At 43.2% G+C, this 14,489-nt stretch overlaps 1 protein-coding gene across 1 annotated transcript in view; it reads right to left on the bottom strand.

The window, feature by feature from the left end:
* Positions 1-165: 165 nt before the first annotated feature.
* Positions 166-14,489, bottom strand: part of usp7 (ubiquitin specific peptidase 7 (herpes virus-associated)) — a 21,177-nt gene continuing 6,853 nt past the window's right edge. The window contains exons 4-31 of the mRNA XM_072693062.1: positions 14,464-14,489; positions 14,259-14,347; positions 14,066-14,174; positions 13,826-13,956; positions 13,503-13,557; positions 13,293-13,373; positions 13,109-13,199; positions 12,593-12,675; positions 11,408-11,517; positions 10,106-10,262; positions 9,052-9,196; positions 8,372-8,502; positions 8,149-8,283; positions 7,780-7,881; positions 7,541-7,646; positions 6,843-6,935; positions 6,672-6,739; positions 6,385-6,485; positions 6,137-6,290; positions 5,975-6,042; positions 5,529-5,637; positions 5,193-5,270; positions 4,825-4,925; positions 4,381-4,480; positions 4,139-4,258; positions 3,947-4,018; positions 3,772-3,862; positions 166-1,875 (exon numbers count right to left, since the gene is read on the bottom strand). The exon at positions 14,464-14,489 is cut by the window's right edge and continues 113 nt beyond it. Coding sequence (XP_072549163.1) covers positions 1,769-1,875; positions 3,772-3,862; positions 3,947-4,018; positions 4,139-4,258; positions 4,381-4,480; positions 4,825-4,925; positions 5,193-5,270; positions 5,529-5,637; positions 5,975-6,042; positions 6,137-6,290; positions 6,385-6,485; positions 6,672-6,739; positions 6,843-6,935; positions 7,541-7,646; positions 7,780-7,881; positions 8,149-8,283; positions 8,372-8,502; positions 9,052-9,196; positions 10,106-10,262; positions 11,408-11,517; positions 12,593-12,675; positions 13,109-13,199; positions 13,293-13,373; positions 13,503-13,557; positions 13,826-13,956; positions 14,066-14,174; positions 14,259-14,347; positions 14,464-14,489 — 2,813 coding nt within the window. The 3' untranslated portion in view covers positions 166-1,768. The remainder of the gene's footprint in view (positions 1,876-3,771; positions 3,863-3,946; positions 4,019-4,138; positions 4,259-4,380; positions 4,481-4,824; positions 4,926-5,192; positions 5,271-5,528; positions 5,638-5,974; positions 6,043-6,136; positions 6,291-6,384; positions 6,486-6,671; positions 6,740-6,842; positions 6,936-7,540; positions 7,647-7,779; positions 7,882-8,148; positions 8,284-8,371; positions 8,503-9,051; positions 9,197-10,105; positions 10,263-11,407; positions 11,518-12,592; positions 12,676-13,108; positions 13,200-13,292; positions 13,374-13,502; positions 13,558-13,825; positions 13,957-14,065; positions 14,175-14,258; positions 14,348-14,463) is intronic.

The following is a 14,489-nucleotide window of genomic DNA, read 5'->3' as shown; positions in this document are numbered from 1 at the left end:
AAACGCGTCGCCCCCAGCTCCGTTTTAAATAGCAGCAACGCTACTGCCAATCAACACCACTGCACTCGTCTGAGGAAGATACGATTTTTAGGGTAAAATTTAGACAAGTTTTGACCGTTTTAGTTAGGTGGGGGACCAAACCGTTCCATTGATAATTGCAGCAGCTTTTATAGAAAATTTTTATTCAACATACATTTTTCAGCAAAAAGGCAATATACAGGAATAGTTGTCGTACACTGCTGCTACACGGAGGAATTAGAGTGGAACAAAACAAAATCAAATTAAAGATGTGATCTGCAGGTCATTCTGTACTGCACTTAAACAAGACAAACTGTTGCAAGTAGTTAAGGAAGAAATAAGGGGGGAAAAAATCAGAACGGAAGAGACAAAATAAAACGGAAAGTCAGTGTTCAAAATAAAACTACACACAATGAATATGAACATCTGAATTGATCTGTACCCAACAAAGTGTGTCTTTAATTTTACATGTCCATTCTTTAAATATACAATTTTAAATGTTGTCTTTACAAAGCCAACTATGCACTAGGGAGCATCCCCTCCTGTGTTTACAAAAAAGAAATGAAAAACAAAAACAAAAGGAAAACAAAAACAAACAAAAAAAAGAGGGGGGGGGGACGGGACCCCAAGGATTTGTATTGGTTCTTTTAAATGCTTGTTTCTCTATGTCCCGAACCAGCCTACCAAATGTCTGCAGCCTCTTGCCGAAGCCCGAAGCACAGTACAGTGAACGTGGGGCCTTCAGTAAGCAGCCCCACCCACCCGCCAAATCAACCAACCAACCAACCAACCTTCAGAGCAATCCCACGGCAAAGCAACTGAGGAGCGCAGAGGAGGAGGAGGAGGGCAGGAGGGAAAGAGAGAGAGCGAGAGAGAGGATGTAGGGGAGATGGGCCATGGGCCAAATAACAACCAAAGATTACATTTTCCAGTGCTGAGAAATGTAAAACCTTTGATATTTAAGTGCCAACGTGCAAGATGAAGTACAGACAATTTATATCGCTTCTGGTTGCGGGGTTTGTTTTGTTTCCCCCCTAAATGGATGCTGTGGATTTTTATTTTTTTTATTTATTTATCATACAACGTTTTTTTTTTCCCCAGAAAGAGACAAACTGAACCTCCTCCAATCAAACTAAGTGAGAAAGAATCGTGTAAACATGAAAATTTGCCTAGTTGCACTAAGGGACGAAAAAAAAAAGAGAAAAGAAAAAAAGGAACCACTTCAGGGCAACTAGCAAGCTATAAGCCATCCGAGTTGTTTTTTTGTCTTTTGTTGTTTTTTTTAAATGAAAAAAAAGAAAAAAGAAAAAAGAAAATCCTTTCAGTATACTTAACTTACTTGCAAATGGCAAAAACTTGTCATCCTTCCCCCTCGCTACGCAGCAGCTTTCTTGACGAAACAATTAGTTCTTTTAAAAACAAAATTAAAAAGAAAAAAACAAAACAAAAAGAAAAACAAAACAACTGTCTAGAAGTTCATACTGTTCCCCTCCTTTTGTTAAAATCCAATTAATTCTTCCAGACAAAATAGGCAGTCAATAGAGAAGCCAAATCGAAGAGCTTCGAGAGAAAACAAACAAAAATAAACCCAAAGAAAAAAAGAAAAGAAAAACCCATGAGCGGCAACTCCGTTTTGCTGAAGACTTCATACAATGGGCCTGTGTGCCCAGACAGCAGGTGGTAAAAGTGGTGCACACAAGACGGTTTGGTTAAAGTCTTTAGTAGGGTCGGTTAAGGTGGGGCGAGCTCGTCAGTTGTGAATCTTAATCGCCTTCTCCAGGTACGTGTAGCGCCCTCTCTTTGGAGCCTTGTTGAAGTGATCGAGACCTAACCAAGGCCTCGGGTGGGACATGTTTCCTGAGGAGGAGACGCAAATACCGTTAACACTTTAATCACAACAGCAAAGCAGTGCAAGGTTCGCTTCCTTCAAAGAACATAAAGCCAAGCCAATACATCCATCCCACAAGTGCAACCACCTAGTAACACATTTAGAATCAGCTGTGGAGAGAAAGTGATGCAGGGTTTGCACAGAAAGCTGGGTTATGGATCACATGGCTGTGGGTCCAATACCCGGGTCTACTAGAACTGGGGTTAAACCACACGATTTGTCCGAGTCCGTGCTGGTTAGCTCGTCCGCATTTTGAATTTTTTATTTATTTTTTTTTGGAGAGAGACCCGAGTAGTCAGAGATTTCTGACCCGTCAGAGCTCCCTCTGCAGTCTGTACAGACCATGCTGACCCAGTCTTTCCACCCATAACCTCACCTAAAGGCGTTTTATCAATTCTTTCGGGTCGGTGCAAATCTGCGTCACCTCCGTAACGTGAAGCATGCATGTTTTGGGACCGTTTGGTTCGGCAGATTGTGTGATGGACATTCATTTATTCACTATAAAAACTAGCAAACAAAACTTTGTGGAGGAAAGTTAAATAGCCAGTCTTCTTATAATCTGCATAAGCTGCCATGGTTGGGCCCTGGAGCAAGACCCTTCACCCTCTCTTCACCCAGGGTCCTGTAGCAGCATGTCTGACCCTGCTTTCTGATCTGATGAGTGTGTCAAAATGAGTTTGTAACAAAAATGTTAATAAGGAACACCCTTATCTCTGCAAAAACCTCCATATGTCAGACTACTCAAACAGTTCTTCCAATATCCGCCTGGATCTCGTTTTCTGGATCAGCTCAGGTCAACTAAGACCTTGACCCCTAGACAATGACCACTAAATGACAGTCTTGTACTAACAGTTTTAGCCAGACCAATATCAAAGTACTGGGGAGCATGTGAAGCATTAAAAATGGAAGACTAAGCATTAAAGTGAGCTAGGGCTGGGCAATATGGTAAAAACATTGTATCACGATATTTAAAGACATTTTCACGATACACCAATTGTCCTTCTTACTCCATCTAGGACTAATAACAGTCTCTAATAAACCATGCAGTTGATCAGCGTTCTTTAAGTACTGAAAATCATGAGTATTGTGAATCACAATTCAATTAAAATATCGTCACATTGACCAGCCCTAAAGTGAACGTCTTTATCTTCATCTTTTGAAGCTCATCACTTCTTAATACTAACTTCTGATACTTAAAAATCTTTAAGTATCAGATTTTAACCTCTCGTTTCTGCTCTGCACAGGAAGAAAGGGTAGGGGTGGTATAATGGTAGCGAGGGATATTGGGTTTTTGAAATTTATGACCATTTTAAACTGTATTTCTGTTCCGTGTCGATCTATTACACGGCCAGATAAGCTCATTCCTCCATGTGTATTTTTGAGAGGCCCACACGGTGGAAATGCTGCGAGAGCTCACTGATTAGTGATGTCACGCTCTGAAAACCGGTGAGAAAACAAAAACAAAAGGCCTGTGATGAACTGAGAGCTTATTAAACTAGTCGAGTCATTCCGAACTAAGAGAGCAAGCTAACCTAGATAAACCAGTCTGCTAAACATGCCTGAACACAGACACAGCCAGAGATGGAAACAAATCCGACAAGCACAGGGTTTCTATGGACACATTGTGCTGGTTAAACTAACACTAGTTCAGCTAAGTGCCCTGGATCAGCAATGACCAAAATATGGACTGTTAAGTTTTTCCATTCTTCAATAGAAGACCATTTACTCATCTTCATGCTCCATGTTTAGACCTCTCATCAAATGGCATCAATCCCTGATTGAGAATTTGCACCCCGACCAAAAGCCCCAGTCAATGGTCCACGAGAGAAGGCACTTTATGAATACAGCTTGACTGAATGACAAACCTGGTTGTGGCTCGAAGTCCTTCAGATTCACTTCATAGTCATCCTCATTGATGTACTGATGCCGACCCATCATGACAATTGCAAACTTAAACTATAAAAAGAGAAAAGCAAGTTAGGCATGAAGTAGCATGACGGCAACTGACCAAAGCAAAAGCTCTGCACAAATTCTGCGTACCTTCTCAAACTCTTTCTCCTGGATATCCAGCATGCTCTGGATCCTCCTCATCACCTCTCTGAAGGGCTCCGCCTGGCACAGCACAACAACAGGTTAGGATTAAACGTCAATAAGCAACGGCCTCATCTCCACAACATCATCTAGACCCCCTCCCCCCTCACTCCCACGGCTCATCATAACTCCCCCACACACCTGACGGATCTTCAGCAAGAATGGAATACCAAAAGTCCCAAAGACCTCCTTGTGGAAATGTGCAACTGGAATCAGCATCTCATTTTCCTTATCCAGGTCGACCTGGTCAAGCGGGATTTCCTAGGAGCAGAATGGAGATTCTACTATAAGCCCAGCAAACAACAAGAGGAGAGCTTTATTTTTACATGAAGAAACAAGACCCCTGAAGAACTGCAGGGGATGGAGAGAGAGACCCCTCTTACCTCTATTCTGAATGTTCGGCTGGCTGCAGGAGATAAACATTCTAGCAACTCGTCCTCTTGGTGAACCCCGATAATTTTGTAGCTTACAATTTCTAACAGCCTGTGGGTGGGGACAGAGAACAGACCTTAACAGATCTGATCACAACGCACAATAAAAGGCTCAAGGCAAATCTAGTGGAAAGATCAAGGGACCAACCAGGAGGAGTTCCACTGCTGAAGTAGATTAAATGCTATATTTCAACACAGTGATGGTTTAAGCTTAGTCATGGACTATATTTACCTTTTTTGAATAGAATGCTGCATAGTCCAGGACTAGACTTAATCTGTCTGAGCTTGAGGTCTACTCCTCTCTAATTCACACTCCAATACTTCAAAAGTTTTTGGAAAGTGTCCTCTAAGCAAAGATCTAATGAAAGGTTTCACTAAGGCTGCAAATGGACTAACCTCAGCTTCTCCGAGCCTTTGTCGGAGAGCTCCACTGCTTTTTTACATTCTTCCAGGAGGTCTCGAACACAGCCATGCTTGTCTGGGTACAGTGTGATCTCCTGTCAAACCAACACCCAAAGTCATGAACAGTAATACAGCTAATATTTTAAGGGTTTAAGGTTGCAATTTCATTTTTTTTTACCAGCTTAAACATTTGATTCCCTAATTAATAAGCTATACAAGTTTAAATTCGGTTTGATCCATGTCAAAGGCCTACATCACCTTTCGTCAAGTAGCAAATAAAAGAGCCCAACAGCAATCAGAGACAACAAGTTGGGAAATCTAGGCTGCATGCATGGAAAAACCACAGGGTCTTTTTATTTTACCTCCTCCCGGAACTGACTGTTGAGCCATATGGACTTGAAACTCCTCCTGTTTTCAAAGTCTGTGATCTTCATCTTGAGCTGAGAAGTGGGCAGAGACATGAATAAATCAGGCGACCGATGCTGAAGCTGTGCAAGACGGCTCAGGTTCCCGGGAAGAGAGCTCAAAGCACAACATTAGGGATGTCACGGTATACTGAGCCACCGTTTACTGTGGTATTAGGCTGTGAACGATTATCTTAGTCTAGAACTTCTTTATCAGTCATTTCAAAAAAAGGTTTGTAGAAATCAGGGTCAAATTATTGTCTAAAGCTATAATTACACTATAGTTCCGCTCACCTGCTGGTAGTAGAGCTTCTTGGGCTGCCGGGGCTTGAAGAACTGCAGCAGGTCTCGGAGAGTGCCCTCGTAGTTGTGCCTGAGTGGGTTGCCTGGACCATCTCTATACCTGCAGAGAAGAATCGGGAGAAGGGGAGGGGGGGGGGATGAAGGTTGTAATGAACTGCTGTAAGACAGGAAAATGACTGGAATTGGCCTCTAGCAGAATTTAATAATTGATCCTTGTATTGACTGTATGGTGAAAATAATGCAAGCCAAGCAAGAATACAGATGCTTCTGAACGCTGAGCATTTGAAAAGTGCAAGCTTGGAATAAAGAGAGAAAGTCATCTGACAAGCAAAGCCAATTTTGCTGCCAGGGAACTGGAATCAGCTGTAAATCCTCATGACTGGAGCACCCCTAAAGGGAAACAGGTAGGTCTGCAGGTAGGAGGACCGAACACATACCCCTGGGACTTGAAGAACTGCAAGAGCATGGGGTCAGTGTTTAACCTCTGTGCAACAGTCTTCGCCACCTAGAAACATCAGAAATGCAGAACATTAGCACAGCTGGTCCATACAGATTTGTATACAGGCTTTTTTATATATATATAAAAAAAAAAAACCTACCTGGAAGTAGTTCATTCTGTTAGACAGCGTCACAACGAAGCCTGGGTCGTTGTGGATGGTTTTGTCACAGAAGATGACATCCACACGGTGGTACAGGTCTCTGAAGTAGTCTTTTGCAGTTGGCAGCTCACTGGCATCGTTCTCTGGGTCGTCCCTAGCGTCAACCAAAAACAGGCGTCATTTCATGGCCTTGTTTTGAGTAAAGGAAGAGAAAACTCCCCATAAAAGAGCACTGGTGAAATTCTTACTTCTGGAACACAATTATGTCTCCATCCATTAGCTCATCCAAAGCTTTGTCCAGGGAGACATCATAGTCCTGTATCCGCTCCGTTAAATTCGGTTTAACTTCCTGTAACGAACAAAAAGCACACGTTAGAGAAAAATAACAAGGCTGTGGGCCTTATTCACAAATACCTTCCTAAGCATTCTTAAATTGTTTGGAAAAAAAAAATTAACTAAAAGTCTTATAATGATGGACCCCATGGTCCTCATAGAACTGTTGGCCACCCAATGGGCTAAACAGTAAGAAACTTGCCTCATAGAGGATAAGACTAGTTCCCTGCTGAAACCCTGCTCTTTCACACATGACGGGCAGCAAGTCTCCTGATGAAAAAAAAAACCCAAACAATCAGTCTGTTAGTTTTCCCACATTAACACAAGAACGGTCTTCAAAGCTGCTGTCAAACAGTAATGGCAAGTTACTTACGTATTTTACAGGATATAGGTGTGTAGATATGTCCACAATAATTTAAGCTTCTGGTTTTTGGGTCATACATCTTCAAGAACAACATGACGTCGTCTGAAAGGAAAAGAAAGATGGCAATAAGATTAAACTGGAAAACCAGGACTATGGCAATCTGACTTCCATCATAACTAGGTCTGAGTATTGGCAAAGACCTGCCAATATGACATGCAACACGATACAGAGGTTATGATGCAATATAGGCTGATCAGGCATGATATAAAAACACCACTGTGAAGAGGCTAGGGTTCGAGTTCCGGCCTGGGTGACTCTGCAGCAACACACCGATAGAGTCCTTGGGCAAGACTGCCAAAACTACACTAATACGAGTATTAATCTTAAAGTTGCTTTGGATAGGTGTGTCGGATACATGCCATAAATATGCTAAATGCATATCAAATCATCAAATGCCTAAAATCTGAGTAAAAAAACGTTGACTTTATCCAATCAGAACAGTGCACCACTGCTACTGCAATTGAGGGTTTAAACGCAACAAAATGAACCACTGTCCACCACCAATAGCGTTTGAGAATCAATACAGGAGTGTTCCCTACAACCCTAATCACACCGCCAAGCCAGCAGAGCAGCCAACCTTAAGGTAAACATTTCTGAAGCAGAAAGTGGGTTTAGCTCCGGGGTACGTTTTCAGGAGTCATACTCACGGTCTTTGTCGAACTTGGGTAATGTTGCACCGCTTGCGGCCATTTCCGGATCTACTGTTTCCAAAAATATTGTCCATGGATTCTCGTTGTCGCTCAAGTCAATCATCTAAGAAGAGCAGCAAAGAAAAGACATTTGCAAGAACGATTTAAAAACATGAGCATACACAGCAATGCTGCACAAAACGGACGTGACTCAGGTCATCTTGATAAGGAAGGGACTTAGCCTAGTGGTCACTTACAGACTTGTTGCAATCAGCCTCATAATCCAGCATGGCTGGTCGCTTGGTGCCATTGCTCCTGGCCTGCATGGGCCACAGCCGCATCTGGTCCTGTGGGAAACCCTGCAGCAAATCAATATAGTGTTCAACAACTGCACCAGAGTTTTGGGCAAACGTGTCAACCTCAAAATGTCTAATTAAAAACTCCAACATGAATAACAATAAATATTAATAAAACAAACTAACAGCAACAACTTCAAATGTTCTAAAGACAAATGTAGTGTTTCTGCGCCCTAAGGCATGAAATTCCATCAGGTACAGAAAACAACCCAGACTGGCCTTCAGAAGAATGGACAGGAAAGCACTGTTGTGTCCTATGGAGGAACCTACCATGGTCTGTGATAGGTTCTGCACAAACTCCGCTAGGGTCGAGCTCTTCAGAACCTTGAATACTGTGTACTTCACTTTCTCCTCATCATACATGTCATTGCCCTGGTGTCCACAGAACTGGTCCTCTGTCACCATCTTTAAAAGACAAACGCAAACCCATTGCAAAAACTAAAACGGCAACAACTCCGTCTGAAAGAGTGCAAGACAGAAGGCAGCTTCTCACCTGTACTTGCATGTAGAGGTGAGCCTCCTGGCGCTCCTTTCGTTTCTGTGCCTCCACCCTCTTCTCCTCCTGCAGCCGCTCCACCAGCTGCTGGGGGATATCCATGTCTGTGACCGGCTGCAGCACTTCACCTACACAAACACACATCACACCACACAGAGTAAAGATACACGCATCTTGACCTGCTGCAACAGCACTACATCACTACAGTACAATGCCAGGAAAACATACATGACGGCCAGTTATGGTGTCCTAATACTGTGGGACATTCCAACAAGGGTGGACTTATAAATATTATTACATGTTAAGTGGCATGGAAGCCAAAAGCATCCCTTATACTGCACACATCAAGTCAAGCTTGCGACGTTGGCACTGGACCTAAACGCAACATTCAAAAACCAAGGCCAGACACCTTTCTAAAATTAGAGATGGCGATAACCACAAAACCAGACTTGACGCTCGAAGATCGCTGTCATTTTAGACAGACATCTTTCTACAAAGAGATCCAGGCTGTTTGATTTCGACAGGCTGTGGAACAGAGTCTGCTTAGTGCTGATGAGCAGCTGTTGCCGAGCGGTTTGCACTTCCCACTCCACAGCCAACAAAAAAAAAAAAAAAAAAAAAGACAGCAGCCAATGCCAGGCAGCCCTTAAGAAACAGCGCAGACTAGAAATACTCACTCAGCTTAGACTCTCGGATGTACACCAGCATGTACGCATTGGTGCAGTGACGTACAGAGAGGTCATCATCATGGCCACCGTAGTTGTGCTCGATGGCCTCCTCTTTAGTGCATCGGGAAACAACATCATCGTCGAATTTGCACCACTGATGAGAAGTGGAGGGAAGCGTTACTCAACCAGTTTAAATACACAGTGTGAATTTAATGTGCATGCTCTTTTTCCCCCAAAATTTCTAAACACTGAAAACTGTAAAAGCACACTGAACAGTCTAGGGCTGTCATGACTACTCAGACTGAACTGGCGGAGGTCCTGACTAATTAGCTTTAAGATTATGCTTTTCTTCTGTATCTCAGTGGGGGGCCATTAGCAGCTAGAGTCAGAGTGAGCACAATTGTCCATGCTCTCTGGGTGGGCATATGGCACCATCTCCCCTCATCACTCTTAGTGGGTGTGGTGGAGCTGGGAACCTGGTGCCTTCCTCAGAGCGCATCTGCTGCCCAGTAAAGGGGCAGCAGATGCTAAAATCAGACACTATTTTAAAATCAGACACTATTTTAAAAGTGTCTGATTGCCCTTTTCTACACTACTGTAGTATTAGTTCCCAAAACCTGATCTCCCGATACAGGAGTAGGACTATTTTGCATGCTGTAGCGTTTCCCTGGCCCAGCACACTTAGTTCACCTCAGGTAGGGCTCGGTAAAAGAGTTGGTTAGCTGGGAGCAGGAAAAGCTCTACAAAGTGCAGGGCTGTGGTTCTCCAGGATAAGGACTGAGAACCACTGCAATAAAGTTATTCAAATGTTCCTGATGCAAAGTCTGGTTTGTTCTTGCTCAACTAAACTCATTCTTTGGTTTGCTTTGAAAACAGATCTTGTAGATTACTTGGTTCCACACAAACGATAGGGACAGCCCTAAAACAGTTCAAGTGCAGCAAAACAAAAGCCACTCACAGGCAAAACAAAAGCTACTTAAATTATCCAGCATGCACTAACTACTAAGACGAAGACCCCAAAAATAAGGAAAATGGTTCTCACTATTGGTTCCGTGACACTCACTTTGCCGTCTCCTTTGGGGTTGAGATAGACGACATAGTGGCCTCCGTGGTTGTCACCGCTGTGCACCAGCACTGCATGCAAGATGTAGTTGGCAGGGTCCTTCACATCAGGCTTCTGCAGAAACTCATCCAGTGGCAATTGCTCAGGAAACTCAAACCTGAAGACAAGAGGACAAAAGGAATCAACACCCACTCCTGCAGACTTTTCATCAGGAAGGATTACAGGAACATTTGAGAATGAGAAGCAACAACAGAGATGTGCAAATGGCAGCTGTGAACGACCACACAGAGTCAGCACCGCAGTCAACAGGCAGGTCTTTAGATGAGTCACTCACAAGTTTAAGTGCAAACCTTGCTCTCTGCATAACGTACATTTATCCTTGCCACCTTTAACCCAGGGGATTTGACGCAGCTCATAGGAAAAGATGTCAAACTCTGAAGACACATGCAAGTACTGCAAGTACTGCTTTAGGCCTCATCCATTTTTTTCTAAAAAGCATAGCTTTCTCAGTTTTGGCTTCCTGCCCACACAAATGCTTAACCCCCTGAAAACGGAGGTTTTTAAAAAATAATCTCCAGGATGGTTTTCAGTGTTTTTGGACAGACAGGTAATGATGCCAATAATTGGAAATCATGCTTACTATGTTACAAATGCTCCTTTTTTGGCTGATCAGGGGTGTGTGATTAATTCAGAGACAACAGCGTTATCTCCTGGTACAAATGAAATCAGGGGACGAGTCTGTGTGGGAGATGGAGCTATGAAGACCTGCTGTATGAGCAATGTGCAGCGGGGAGAAAAGGGAAGTGCTGGAGTTAGGTCTGTTTGGCTGTTGGCCACGTTCTCTACGGGTGGGTAGACGGCATGCTCTGTCCCCTCAGCACTTTTAAAGCGATGTTGGCCAGCACAGGTCTGCCCACAGTGCTTTCCTCAGAGCGTGTTGGCTGCCTGATGATGCCGCATTTGCAGCAGTTGAAAATAAGGTGGTAGCTGGCTTCGCGTGTATCGGAGAAGATGTGTTACCTTACCAGGGTCGAGAATATTGCAAGGTGTGGATGGGGCCATAACCTATTAGCTTACAAAGCACTGGAACGGGTCCAGGCTTTTATTTTAATTAAATAATTTCCATCCACAGAAGGTTTCACAGCAAAATTTAAACGTGTTGCTGGCTGATTGGTTGCTCACAGGCCTGGGAATAAAACCAGTGACTACTGTTGCAAACCTGCTCTAAGGTTAACGTGACCAACCCAATTATAGCGTAGCTAGACACTGAACTGCAGTTCTGTGGACATTCAAAGTGTTTACCTGTCGTTTATCTTAATGTTTTGGTCAGTCTGTGGGTCGTACATGAACCTCATGAGCTGTAAGTGCAGGATAGGAGGGAAGGTCAGGAACTTCACTCCTTTCTCAGCTTCCTGGAACACAAAAGCATTGGAAGGTCTTCAAGACGGGTGTATGCGAAGGGTGTTATGAGGGATGTAAGAAAGTAATACACATTAAAGAATTGCAATATATTTAGCAACTCTGTACCAATTCTCATTTAATCAATTTTAAATTACACGTAAAGACCGGTGGCAGACAGTGGTTCATGTGTTGTGTTTTAAAAAAAAATTCCTAAAATTTGACACTTTATTTAAAAAATATTTCTTACTGTATCAATACACCAACCAGCCAAAACTAACACCACCTGCCAATTATGGAGTAGGTCACCCTTAAGCAGCCACAACAGCTTGGAACAGACTAGACCCAATCGAGGCAGGGCCTCCACAAGACGGTCTTGGTCCTACAGTATCTGGCACCAGTATCTGGCACCGGTTGTTCTTTCTTGGAGCTCTTCTCTGTCCTGCTTGACGTTTTGGACATGTAGCCATCACAATCTGGCCCTTGTAAAAGTGATTCTCAGATTTTTACGCTTCCTCATTTTTCTTGCTTAAATATCTTCAAGAACTGAGTGCCTAATATAGCCACCGCTTGACAGGTGGTGATGTAGATGACGATGATCCATGTCCCCCCCCCAATTTCATCTCTCTGTGATGTTATTATGGCTGATTGGTGTATACTGAATTGTAATCCCTGCATCGTGAGGTCAGGTTGTTGACAAAACACAGCCCTGTGTGTTCTGATGCACCTTAATATTCACCCTTTTGCCACTAGTCAAAGAAAACACATTCTGGCAAATGAACACAGTGCAGGTTTACTTAAAATGGCTTCTTTTCAATGAATACTCATGTTTACTTTCACAATGTAGGATTACAGTCTAGAGCAAAGCTCTTTCACATCTCAGAGCATCACAAAAATTTGTTCATTAAGCACCAGTGAACAAGGCAACTGGTCTAGAGCAATTTTCCATCTGCATCAATAATGTGTGTATTCGCATGTATATACATATATATATATAAATATTTTATTGTGAAATGTGTGTATCATTATGCTCCTAGTCTGTGTGTGTATATTTTTTTTTCTGGTGAGTCAGAGTGAGGAGATTTGCACCTGTAGGCCATGCTCCCCCGCATCATACTTGTTATCCCCATCCAGCTGCTCCACAGCCACATAATCTTTGAACGACTCAAAGACTAAAAGAGAAAAGAACACAATCATTTAATAATAGCAACAACTTCATCTACAGGCCACGCTTTATTAATTAAATCCTGTTCACATTTCTTTAGAACGGGAAGTCAAAAAAAATAAAAATAAAATAAAATAAAAACAGAGGTTGATGCAAATTCACTCTCCACTCAGACTACAAAACGCTCTGCAGAACACAGCGAAATCCACAGCCAATGCAGTATTGATCCAGCGGGGCGGTAAGTGACTGGACTTTTCTGCGTGGCACAAGTGTAGAGCTCAGATCTGTACAGCTGTGTGCGCAGAAGCTTCGTCAGTCGCCTTGAGTGTGAGTCAGTGAATTCAACACTTTGAAATTAGTGTCAAACCCTGTTACCTAACATGACGCTTGTCTCACTGCAACAGACAACAAACAGTCCCACAGCGAAAATGAGTACTCACTGTTTTTCTTTCCTTTTATGCTGAGCTGGATGTCGTAGTAATCCTCTATTCGTTCAGACCTATAATCCACATGCTTACACTGGATGTAGGACTACAAAAGAAACAGTAGGGTGCTCACTTATTAGTCCAGCCAAATAAGTCACAAGCAGAAAAGAAGAAAAACCACCAGGCTCAGCCAACTCACCACCATCTTTCCTCTGAAGAGCTTTGGGATCGTGCCTTCGACGCAAGTTCCTTTCATCTTGTTCTCAACGTTGTCCAGAAGCTGGAATAGAGGCATAGAAGTGCATACTTGGGTTTTTTATTCACTTCAACAGACGTTAGACCACAACTGGAGGAAATGGGTTTTAATCTCAAACAGAATACTCTAGAAAGCCAGAGCTACAGGACTCACCACTCTGCATAGCTCCTGCACATCATGCTGCATAAAACTATCCAAAGTCTCCCACCTGGCCAAACAAAACAGAGCAAAAACACATCACCAAACTGGGGGAAGAGTTCAGGTGCGGTCTGAGGACGACTGGTAAGTAGGTAGATAGGATCTGTGCAAGTCTATGGAGTACTCCCGTAGAGGCATTTACTTTCTCCCATGGAAGAAAGCTCCTGTACTTCTCTACATGTACCTTTCAATTGCCCTGCATGCTACTTGTGTTAAAAAAAGCCCTAAATTCTGAATTTATTGCCTTGAACTGCAAAGAATTCCAAAAAGCCTCCTACCCAAAGGACTTGGTCAGCTTCTTTGTCCCAACTGGCTTATCACTGTGTTGGAGTTCATAGAAGACCCTCTGCAGAGCTAGAGGAACACTTTTGGAGGAGTCATCGCCTTCGGTAGGCATCATGTAGACCGCCTACAAAGAAGCAAAAGGACAAAAACAAGCCGTTGAGGACCATTTCACGTGGCCGGTGCAAACCCACCGAGGTCTGTCTGCCAGCGTTCACACAAAGCGCCATTCTTACCCGCCGGAGCTGGTTGGTGAAGAAGAGTGTTTGTAGTAGGCTGTTCATGTAACATGTGGCTCCCTGGTTCTTTAACCCTACATATCCTGTATGCTTCTTTGAATCCCATCTGGAAATTAAAACAAACTATTCAAAAAGTGCTCTCATCTTTACAAGTACACTTTTACCCACAACTACTTTAGAGTTCACTTACGCCACTCCATGTGGAGCATCAGCCTGGACATAAACCTCAAACGTGACCTTATCGTCTTCCACAAAGCCTCTCTCTGGATCAGTCACATCCTGACAAACCAAACACATCACAGTATGAGCGTCATTGAGAAACCGCTCCTTCGTCACGAGTATTTCGCATCAACTTCAAGGAAAACTGGTGTATCTGCGGCATCTGCAGAACTTACGCTCCATGACATGAAGTTGGAGAAAC

The sequence above is a fragment of the Salminus brasiliensis genome, chromosome 12 (assembly GCF_030463535.1).
Source record: "Salminus brasiliensis chromosome 12, fSalBra1.hap2, whole genome shotgun sequence".
Lineage (NCBI taxonomy): Eukaryota > Metazoa > Chordata > Actinopteri > Characiformes > Bryconidae > Salminus > Salminus brasiliensis.
The sequence above is the reverse complement of the archived record's forward strand: the minus strand, read 5'-3'. Positions and strand labels throughout refer to the sequence as shown.